General features: G+C 38.6%; 1 protein-coding gene across 5 annotated transcripts in view; it reads right to left on the bottom strand.

The window, feature by feature from the left end:
- Positions 1–12,119, bottom strand: part of LOC148348495 (ubiquitin thioesterase otulin-like) — a 32,609-nt gene that overhangs the window by 8,007 nt on the left and 12,483 nt on the right. For 2 of the 5 annotated variants that reach the window (XM_088322236.1, XM_088322237.1), the window contains 7 exons: positions 9,885–10,028; positions 7,062–7,232; positions 5,822–5,898; positions 4,030–4,127; positions 3,663–3,809; positions 2,345–2,458; positions 371–658 (listed from right to left, as the gene is read on the bottom strand). In XM_088322236.1, the coding sequence (XP_088178362.1) occupies positions 371–658; positions 2,345–2,458; positions 3,663–3,809; positions 4,030–4,127; positions 5,822–5,898; positions 7,062–7,232; positions 9,885–10,028 (1,039 nt within the window). Of the gene's footprint in view, positions 1–370; positions 659–2,344; positions 2,459–3,662; positions 3,810–4,029; positions 4,128–5,821; positions 5,899–7,061; positions 7,233–9,884; positions 10,029–10,110; positions 10,688–11,537; positions 11,752–12,119 lie in introns of those variants that run through there. The other 3 variants (XM_088322238.1, XM_088322240.1, XM_088322239.1) reach the window with 3 other exon arrangements.

Here is a 12,119-nt window from a genome sequence, read left to right as displayed (position 1 = left end):
GTTTCTACGCCACCGTAGACCTGGTCCGGTCACGAAAACTCCAACAGCTAGATACGCTACAGCATTCGCATCCATGAGTACTTCCGCAAATAATACATTGCCTGTCACGTCACGTGGGAAACTTGTGGTCGCATTTAGTAGGAAATGTGAATAATCTTACAAAAACATCGGATTTCACCCAAAAATGTTTTAAGTCTCGAACCTCTGACCTCCCGGTCTCAGGGGCGAGCGCCCAACCCTTAGGCCACCGAGTCTGCCAATATACATGTGACAAAGCGCTCACAGTTTTAAGATAAACGGAGACTTTTATGCGCGCCTTATGCTGGTGAAACCACGGTACGCTCTCGGTATCGAACGCGGCGCCGCTCACCTGCTCCAGTCCCGCGTCGACGCCCACTCGGCTCAGGTGGTTGGCGAGGAAAGCGCGCGGGCAGTCGGAGGAGTCGCGGGCAAAGAGCAGCCAGCAGAAGAGCGGCACCTCCTGGTGGTCGCCGGCCTGCGCGGCGGCGTGCATGCCGGCGTGCAGTTGGGCGGCGCGCCCTAGCATGAGCAGTTTGAGCGCCTCCAGCATCGCCGCCTCTTCTTCGTCGCCCCGGAAGGCGGCGGCGCACAGACGGCGCCGCTCGGTGGCCGACGGGCAGAGTGCGGCCGCCTGCCACTGCGGAGGACCGAAAAGCCAGCCTTTCATTAGATATCCGAGTAAGTGGCATCTAATCCATTTTCCAATTTAAAGGTTATGTGTAGTTGGATTAAAAAGTGAGGCAAAAATATACCAGGTTTAATTAGAGAAATGCCAAGTATATATATATGTATACTGTTAGGAATTAATATTAAAAATGTAGCGTTTACCAAATTGTTCCAATTAGCTATCTGACTCCATTAAACAAACACAACCTGCATTATCCTAACAATGCACGCTCGTTCCTTGATGTGAAAAGATGGACAAAAATAGCCGACATTTTCACACGTGGGCAGATTTCATTTCTTAAATAATTTAACTCAGTGAACTTCATCGAATTAGCACACTTAGTGTCGCTCGAGTCTCTGTCAAGCCTTCCCTCTCGATCTTCTTTGATCTTCTACCTTTCTTCTCACTGCCCACGTTTTTTTTCCCCGCAAGTTGGTGTGTTGGCTCCTCCCATGGGCGTGCCAGAAAAGCCCCCTCGCCTCGATGCGTCGAGAAGTGCTGATTATCTTATCAGCCCTTTGTCCCAGTTCCCAGCTATTCCTGTAAACATCATTCTTCACTAAGTTGCATTGACCTCGCCCCACAGCTCAGCTAGTGAATATCTTTTGCATTTAAATGTAATTTGTATTTGATCGTACAAAATCCTTTATAGTCAAATGTATAAAATCCTTCAATACATACTTAAAAACTTATGTTTACTATTTTATGTTTAATTTTTATGTTATTGATTAGTGGTCGATTGATTATCGGGCGGGCCAATTATCGTATACTTAGGAGATCGGTATCAGCATTTTTATTTATTCGACAGGACGATTATTTAAGCTCAGATACAGCCGAGCCTCTCCCTCCCACTTTCGGGCGCTAACCATCCCGCAGCTTGGGATCAGCGACCAAAGGCGGAGCCACGGAAGCAGGAAGAATACTGATAGAGCGTAATAAACAGCGCTAGCTCTACGAACTCCTAAGTCCCGACATGCCTGGGAATCAAGACCGCTGATAATGTTGAGATTTTAAAAAGTTCTTGCAATAAAAGCGGACGAATATATTAGCTCTTATCATAACATTAATTAATCACTCAAGTCTGTGGGTTTGTGATTGAGAGCATAAAAGGTTTACTTAGTGCAATGGTTAGCACATCTAAAACGCGAAAGGTTTCCTGGTGGAAACATGTTGGCCTGGAGAGGGATGGGTGCTGTACTTGCCAAAAACACACCTTAGGTAACGGTGTCCCTAAGACCCGAGTGGTTGAAGGAATAATTATGTTTGTAATTAGCCAATTGGAGAACTTGATTCTGAAAAGCATCAACTGGAACTCACAGTCGGGTGACTGTGACCTCATCACACTTTAAAAGAGAGGCGCGAAAAGCTTTCACCCTCTCAAGGACAATGGCGACCAAGAAGGCTGAAATCTACATCAACGTCTCCTCAGCCGGGAAACATGGCAAAACCCAGCCATTTTTCTCATTTTCCCTATCCCTAGAAGAAGATACAATGGATGCGACTAAACAGAGAAAGCCTTTTCTGAGGAGAGGCAATTCCCTGCAAATTTTCCTAACATTTTCTACGTGTAACAATGCTCTGAGATGTCTTTTTTCAAAAAAAGAGTGCAGCTTTTCTTGAAATGGTTGTGAGACACTGAAAAGCGTGCCGGGGAACCTTGTTTCGGAGGATTTCGAGGTAGCTTCGGAGACGCTGCGCGACGTCCACTTGCTCTTCAGACTCGCCGGGAAATTTCCACTGAGACATCAGATCGGACAGATCCTGCAATAGCTTCAAGAAAACACAACTCCTTACTTTTGACTTTCTTTGATGTAACAGTGCTAGATGTCTGGTAAGGGTGGGCGGATTGATACAAATATCGATATTATCGATACACAGCAAGTACTTGGATCGGATCGATACTAGTGTCCTGGGATTGATAATCCGCTCCTTCACCAATTTCCTCAAAACACCGTTTCTCTGCACGGATAGCGCAGCCCCAATCTCTCTCACTCAGAACTATCTGCAAGTGAGTGACTGACAGGCACGCCTTTAGCTCCTCCCCCCCTACCTGGCTAGCAGCTGGCTGCCTGCCTCTTGCCTGCCAGGCAGAGAGGGGGAAACGGAGGGTGAAAGAGCATCCAGATAGATCCACCCAACATTAACCAGAAACTAAAAATGACAGAGGCAAACATGAATCGCAGCGCGGTGTGGAACGTTTACAGAAAATGACAACGCCAGAGGTAATTTGTGTGGTAACGGGGTCCGCCACTGTGGCAACACCACAAAATTACATTAACACATGGAAAAAAAACTGCTCAACCTTCAAAGAGCAATGAGCTGTGATCAAAAATCTAGATATGCTACTGTTCCTGAACAAAAACCTGCACATCCAGTATAGACTGTATGTATTTTGGTTACATTCCTGATTTTTTGGGACTTTTTTGTAGAAGTATTTTTTTATATTGCTAAAGGTTTTTACCTTGTATTGTACACTTTTTGCACTTTAGTTTACAAATATCGTGCAATGGAAAGTATTCATATATATTTTTTTTTTTTTGCTACATTACTGCTTTTTTGTTTGATTCTTGACTTTTGTTCTGAAAAAGTTGTAAAAGAAATATTTGATACTGTTTAAGTTTGCATTGAAGTTATTTAATAACAGACAAAATCTGTCCAGAAGTTCAATGAGGATCTCTGAATGATTCAATGTTGATCTAAATGACTAACGATGATAAATGGAATCCACCTGTGTGTAATAAAGTCTCTGTATAAATGCACCTGCACTGTGCTAGTATTAGAGGTCTGTTTAAAGCGCAGAGAGCATCATGAAGAACGAGAAACACACCAGGCAGGTCCGAGATACTGTTGTGGAGAAGTTTAAAGCTGGATTTGGATACAAATAGTTTCGCAAGCCACTGTATATGAAAGCCAGTCAAGAGGAAAAAAAAAAAGATAATCGAGAATGAAATGGGCGAAGGAGGTCGAGTGTTACCGTGTCAACTTTGTCATCGTCCTGAAGCCACGCTGGCACCTGAGAAGCCTGCGAGAGCACCTGAAACAAGGTAGACCGCAAGGCGCAATAGTTGTCCCCCCGCACTTGTCGCACGGCCACAAAGTGCTGAGACAGTTCCCTGTAACCCTGCAGGAGATATGTGAAGTTTACACTTTAGAAGACACTCAAAATAAGGAGAGAAGACATCAATGGATTCTGAACTTTCGAAGAGGACTTTCCCCCTTCATGATTTTGATTAAAACAAATCTATTTCAAAACAATTATCGATAACTATGGTGTGTAGCTGTCAGCGTGTATATTCAAATAATAAAAGAAGATTTTGTAAAAGACAAGCACAACAAGTTACCTTTAAGATGAGAGCGCTTTTGGCTGTGTTCCCTTTCCATTCTCGCTGACTGTATGTCAAAATGTCCACCGCTGGGCCCAAACTGCATCTGGCCTCCTCTGTGGAGTAACAGCAAATATGATATGAATCATATACGTTACATACATTATACACGCAAAGTTTAATTTGGACTGGATTTGATCCTGCGTACAATTGCTTCAGTACTCCTGCATTAAAAGTTAAAGGGTATGAAAATGTCGATGTTATCTTAGACTGAGGGAGACCTCAACTGCGTTGGAGTCCCAAATATGGCTCAAAATCAGGGGTGGTCAAACTACAAAATAAAATATATTATTTTGCTTTTATACTGAAAAGAAAAAAAAACACACTCCAAGAATACTACAAAGATAATAATAATAATAAATAATAATAATTTCCTTGTATAGCACTAGAGTAACACTATACAATGAAAATACTACAGATAATCCACAAAAAATATGACTCATGATGTTTGTAGTATTACTGTAGTCAGACAGTAATACTACTATGGAAATACTGCAAAAATACAGCGGAAATAAAACAAAAATATTACTATGGAAATACTACGAAACACTACAGAAATGCTACAAAAATACATCTTCAGTAATACTACAAAATACTACATAAATAATAAAGCAATACTGCGAAAAATACAAAAACTAATAAAATACTACTGCGGAAATGCTAGAAAAATACTAATACAGCAATACTACAAAGTACTACTGCGTTCACACTACAAAAATACATCTACATAAATACTACCATGGGAATACTACGAAAATATTGTGGGAATGCTACAGAAATACTGCAGGATAGATACAAAAATACTACTACAGAATGATCAAATATGTGCAACAAATATACCATTATAATATTATTATAAAAATGCTAAAAAATACTACAAAAACACTACTACAGAAATACTACAACAGAGAAACACTACATACATACTGCAGTAATACTACAAAAATTCCTCTACAGTAATACTACTATGGAAATACTACAAAATACCGCAGAAATAATACAAAAATATTACTGTGGAAATACTACAAAACACTACAGAAATGCTATAAAAATACATTCGGAAATACCACAAATTACTACATAAATAATACAGCAAATAATACAGCAATAATACAAAAATAATACTGCGGAAATGCTAAAAAAATACTACTACAACAATGCTACAAAATACCACAGAGTTCATACTACAAAAATACATCTATGGAAATATTACAAAAATAGTGCAGAAATGCAACAGAAATACTGCAGAATACATACAAAAAGACTCAATACAGAATTACCAAATAAATGCAACAAACATACTATTGAAAAAATGCTAAAAAACTATAGAAATACACAAAAATACTACTACAGAAATACTTCAGTAATACTACAAAAATACTACAGGAATACTACAAAATGACTACTACAGAAATACTACAAAATTACTAAAACGGAAATACTACAAAAACCCAACTACAGTAAGACTACAAAACTGAATATCGAAAGTTGTTATAACATATGAGTTTGTATCAATTCTGAGCGTCACAAAACCAATTTAATGAGACTCTACTTATCAAAAACAAACATAAAAAAGAAATAAAACATGTAGATGTCTGAATGTATTTTTATTCATTAATTAGTAAAAATTGGATAGGTCTCCACGACCAGCCCCTCGCCCAAAATTTTGAACCCACGACTCAAAAAGTGTTTCCATTCCTGCTCAAAACGAAAACGGTTCTTTTGAAGGAGGTTTCACGGATTAACTCACGTGGGCTGCCCTCTAGCGGCGAAACTTGGGTATCGTTAAGAGACACTGGCAGCTCTTCTCCGTAAAGATCCTCGTCACTGGAAACAACAAATACAAAACTTTTCACTGTCGTAGTATGAATAAAAAAACAAGAGCACTGGATCTTTTGCTAAAAGCAATTATGTCAAACTGGTGGCCCCTGGGCCAAATATGAATCGCTGGGGTTTAAAATATAAGTGGTTCAAGATTGCTTTGACCAAAAACTACATTTCCCACAATGCCTAACGACTACGATACGTAAGAAATGACGACTCAGCACCACTACACTGATGCCATTGAGCTGAAATGAAAAATAATCCCCCAAATGTCCATTATTTTGTTTTATTTAGTTAATAACATAGTATGAGTTGCAAAAGTATTGGCCCGTCAGCCCCCGGAGAACATTTTGACATATTGCCATATTTCAGGGTTTAAAAAACTAAAAATAATTTATAAGAATCAACAAACATGTGAGACAACTGTGAAAATACACAACATTTATTCAACAAATTACAAAATGGCAGTTCAAAAATATTGGTCTTCATAATGCTGTATGTTCAGGTTCACCTGAACAATGCATTTGAACTGAGACCTAATGACACACAGGTGCACGCTGTTTGTCATTGTTAGTCATTTAGATCAACATTGGATCATTCAGAATTCATCAGGGAACTGGAGCCAGTTGGCCGAGTTGAGAGAACAGGGGGACAATATTTTTGCAACACCTTCTTTTCAGGTTTTTGTTTGTTGTGAATGCAATATTAAATGTTGAAATAATTTGGTTCCACTTCACAACTGTGTCCCACACAAAAAAAGAGAGTACAATTTACAGAGACTCAATGTGACCAAATGGAATCATTTTTCTTCAATTTTTTTGCCCAGCCTTTTGCGGGATTTCTGTTTTTTTTCGGGTAACCGTAGCAGCAAGGTTTAACAAAATAAAAATCACGTTTACATAATAGTTGATGTATCTTATTGATACAAATCAATAAATGTATTTTCTTTTGAATTAATTAAGTTTTGAACACAAGGGGGCGAGAGTTACGCGTTGTTCCTTTAAGAAAAAATAATACTCGTAGTGAGAATTTTATGAACAGAATAAGATTTTGGTTTTACGATATTGTTCTCTTGCAAACTCCTTTTTTGTTGTCCCTCTTTTTTAATTCGACTTTCGGCACTGCAACGTGTGTGTCTCTTTAAAAAACAACTTTTAGAAGCACACCTCTTTGCCACGTCGCCTTCAGCAGCTTTGACTTCTAACAAGAGTTGTGGATTTTCTTTTGTTTGCTGCTCGAACTTCACGTCCTCCACTATCTCCTCTGTTGCTCCGTATTGATCCACTACTGTGTCGATCTCAATGTTTTGCTGCTGGTCTTCTTTGGCTGCCTGCAGGCTGCAGAGAGCAAACATTTTGACAGCCTTCATACAGATTATTATCAGACTTGGGAGGTAACGGAATACATGTACAGACACTGCCCTACTTACGAATGAGATACGTTCCGGATGAACGTTCGTAAGTTGCTTCAGTGATATATTTAGGATGGAATGTATCACCTGGATTGTTTTGCACTGAAAAATAAACATTTCATAAAATAATATGCTCCATAAAAGATAAATAAAGTGAAGTATACCTTACTTTTGGAAGATGGGCTTCAAAAGTTAGGCGACTTCCTCCTCTGTGGTAAAAAGTGGCCGAAAAAAAGCGATCCAACCATTTTCCCAACCGCATAAGCTTTCTTATTCCACTTTCATTTCAAAAGAAATGGCTCGCCTCTTCTTTACACTTCACACCAACCATATTGAATGAATGCACGAGATATTAAACAATTTTTTTTCAAAGTTTTTAGTGTGCTGGAGATACAGTGTAGAATGTTTACACATGAATTAGGAAGAGGAAGCCGGATTTCCTCTTCCGGATGGATGCCGGGTGACCTCTCACAGTGGTAGCGGCGGAGAGAAGCACTATCGTACTGTCCTGTACTCGGAGAAAGGTGCAAAATACAAATTAACTTACAGCAATGTCCGGATATTTTTCGACATCCCAAAAAAATATGTACCGTTATTCGTAACTCGAATGTTCGTAAGTAGGGGAGCTTCTGAAACAGCGCTACGTAATCAGGATGCCAGAAAACCTAACTGTATTCCGTTACAGTTACAGAGTAGTCAAATTAAACGTTTAGTCTGTAAACATAAGGATTACAATTTTATTTAAAAACATATTTTTTGTTGCGCAATACAAGGGGCAATGTTGAAATCTGGTGTGCTTTATTTCCAACTCTTTATATTTTTTTTCCCTTGTTCGCAAAAGCATTGTTTACATTTGCCATTTTTGTTTACTCTTCTCTCTCTGTCTTCATTTTACACACATGCAGAGACAACATCAACAAACAAGCATGACCACATGAAATAACATCTATAAATAATGCTCCCATACTTGCGACCATGCAATACGGTAGATACGAACATTTTTTTTCGGGACGTCGAAAACTATCCGGACATTGCTGTAAGTTAGATTTCGTATTGTGCACCTTTTTCAGAGTACAGGACATTACTGCAGTGCTACTTACCGCCGCTACCGGCGTGTGGCGCTGTGAGACCTCATCCATCATTCACCCCGAAGATGAAATCCGGCTTCCTCTTCCTAGTTCATGTGTAAACATACTATACTGTATCTCCAGCGCACTAAGAATTTTGACATTTTTATTGTTTAATATCTCGTGCATCCATTCAATTTCCAATATTCAATGTGGTTGGTGTAAAGTGTAAGGCAGCAGTGGCTCTGGAGGTAGAGCGCTCGTCTTGGGGATCAAGAGATCGCAGTTCGAATCCCGGCTCCTCCGTGTTACATGTCGAAGTGTCCTTGGGTAAGACACTGAACCCCTAATGCCCCCAATAAGCAGGTTAGCGCCTTACATGGCTGCAAGGTCGCTATTGGGAAATGTGAAGCACACTGTAAAGCGCTTTGGGAAGTCTTGACTTGAAAAGCGCTATATAAATGCAGATAATTTCATTTTCATTTCATTAAAGAAAAGGCGAGCAGTTTCTTTTGAAATGAAAGTGGAATAAGAAAGCTTGATGCGGTTGAGAAAATGGTCGGAATGCTTTTTTGCCAACTTTTTACCACCGAGGAGCTCTTGAAGCCTATCTTTCAAAAGTTAAACTCAACTTTATAGAGCATATTATTTTTGGAAATGTTTATTTTTCAGTTTCAAAACAATACGGGTTACTTACCGATTACATTGATAAAGTCACCCTCCCAACCCTGATTATAACCAAGCGTGCACAATGGTAGTAAACCTGTGTTGTTTTTTTTAAGGAGTTAAACATACTTCTATAAACCTTAAACATACAAAACATAGCACTGAAGCAACTTACGAACAAATTCAACTTAAGACTTATCGTCCGGAACCTAACTCGTTCGTCTGTAAATGCAATTTAATGCCTGGAATGATGTACCCTTTTCCACAGCATCCTTCAAAGCATGCAAACATTCAATCTATGCACTCACTTACTTACATGTGTCTTACATTTACATATACTCAAAGATAATTGACAATAAAGGGACATAGAGATGACTAGAAGTCTCAGACTGTGTTGGAAATGTATAAACTGGACACTATTGAGTTATTGATGTGCTCTTAATGTCAAATTATCTCATTAGCCATGTGAAAGAGAACGTTTTATTTTTGTTCAATACAATATACGAGCACTTTTTTGTTGGGCCAAGAGCAACTACCTGATCTTGGCTTCCTCTTTTTCTTATCAAGGTTACATGGTTCATTTATCTTAGCCTAAATGTAATAATTGTGTTCATATTTAGTTTATTTTGTCTTTTATCAAAAAATTTGGTATAGGAGTATTCCAAACATAGGTAGAGGTAATCAAGTAACATTCGTCTATTATTATAGTATTCGGATTACATTACAGATTATTTTTTAACAGGTATCCGATTACATTTATAAAGTCATCCTCTCAACCCCGATTATAACCAAGCGTGCACAATGGTAGTAAACCTGTGTTTTTTTTAACGAGTTGAAATTCTGACCTGCTGGTGACTTCAGGTGTGGCGCTCATTGTCTCCAGGTTTAAATGGGCAGAGCAGCTCTCTACGTCAAGCTCAGGGTCCTTTGGCTCCCGGACGGACATCGAAACTGAACAATTGCTCTTTTCGGAGTCTTCCTTCATCAAGCTAACCGCAGAGAAAAAAAAGCATTCATTTATCTTTTGAATCAGTGAATTGTGCTTCTGAACAGGATAATTCAACCAAATACCAGTGTTTCCCATAGGATTTTAGGAGACTGTGTTGGGAAGGTCTCTGACCCTCGGGGTAGGGTGTGGTGTACATTTTCAAGCCTAGTGTATCTCTTTAGGGCATTTTGAGACCACCGAATGTAATATAAATTGCTGTATATGAACATAACAGGTTGGTATTATCCTTAAGAGCACACAACGGCATATCAGGAATATTTCAAATATAATCTTAAATTAAAAAAACATGACACAAAATCATTAATTCATTCACATACTCATTCAGTCCTTTGTTCATTCACTCACGACTGACACACTTTGCACCCTGCCCTTGAACGTTTAACTTTTCTTGGCTTTGTAAAGAAAATTTCCATAGCTCTTCCAAAAAGAAACACTTCAGAGCTTGGTCCATTTATAGAGACTCTCAGGCAGGCAAGCAAGGTGTTCTCCTTGCAGTCTGTTCCTGAGGTCTGATTTGACCTATAAGATAACTACAATTAGTCAAAAGGAATTAAAGTGAATGAATGAATGAATGAAAACTTTATTCGAACCTCAAAATAAAAACAGAACAAAAACAATAATTTAACAACAAAATAATGTTACATAATATGTTCGAAAAGGGTTAGTAAGAAGCAAATGCTTATACTACCTACCCCTTCATATTCCCCACCAGATACACCAATGATATCACAACAATTGTAATATTAATAATAACAGTTTTGATATAAGAATAGCAACATTAACACAAAGTTAACTCGACGCACTATTCCCAATGTCCCGCACTACTCAGACCCCATCCTCCTCATCTCTGTATGCAGACAGGAATGTTCTTTTGTATCTAAACTTGAACAAGAATAGTTGGACACCGTTTGATCTCGTCTTGCAAACCGTTTCCAAAGCTCGACTCCACACACAGGCACACACATACTTTTCCTGGTGGTTCTCACCTTTGGGATTATGAATTCACTACAGCCCTTTAAGTTATAATTTCCCTCTTTCCGAATGAATAATTTACGCATGTTCTGGCACTATGTTTTTGTTGACCTTAAATAGTAGTTGTGCACTGAAAAATTTTACTAAATCATCTAATTTTAATAATTTGGACTGCAGGAATAAAATATTAGTATGATCTCGATATCCTACCCTGTGTATGATTCTAATTGCACCTTTTTGGAGGATAAAAAGGGGCTGTAGTGAACTTTTGTAATTATTGCCCCCAGACTTCTGCACAACAAGTATGGCAGAACTAGAGAACAATATAATAAATACAATGAATTATAGTTTAGAATGAATTTGGCTTTATTAATTATTGAAATGCTTTTAGATACTTTAGTTTGTGTCTGATGTGTGTTTTCCAGCTTAATTTATTGTCTTTTATGACCCCTAAAACTGATACACTGACAATTATGCACCTTACATTCACACCAAATATTATGCATATTTGGCATACCTGTCAGCATCTCTAGCCAATGTGGCAAGCACAGCAGGGAGATTTTTCTGAAGCATTTCAATAGCTAAGTGCTGAGATAGCCACCTTGTGTCTTTTACCTCCTAGAAATGATAAATTGATTCACATGTTAGTAAAACCTATGTGAATCTAAATGTATGATAGTAATATGGTATATTATAATCATTAATGGCAAAAAAATCTAAACGTTTTGCTTGATGACACGTCACACTGGGTATTTGTATATTGTATTCTTTTTTTTCTTCTTTTTTTTATTGTATTGTTGTCAGCGAAGGGATGCTGCTGGAAATGTGAATTTCCCTTCGGGGATGAATAAAGTATCTATCTATCTATCCATCTATCTATCTAATGGCGAATTAATATTATTAAAGGGGACCTGCTCTTTTCAGGGGGTTTTAATAGATTTGAGCTTGGAATACAATTGAAAGCTTTGAATTTTTTTTTTGATCCCCACACGTGTGTTGGGTTATCGCAAGGCGGGATTGGACACTCGAAAACCCTTTTCATACTTGGCGATCAATTCCTTTTTCAGTCCAATAGTTTGCCTCACTGTTTTCCTCTTAT

Source organism: Urocampus carinirostris, chromosome 18 (assembly GCF_059441175.1).
Source record: "Urocampus carinirostris isolate Australia breed hairy pipefish chromosome 18, RoL_Ucar_1.0, whole genome shotgun sequence".
NCBI classification, from domain to species: Eukaryota; Metazoa; Chordata; class Actinopteri; order Syngnathiformes; family Syngnathidae; genus Urocampus; species Urocampus carinirostris.
This window is presented reverse-complemented; position numbering and strand designations above follow the sequence as displayed.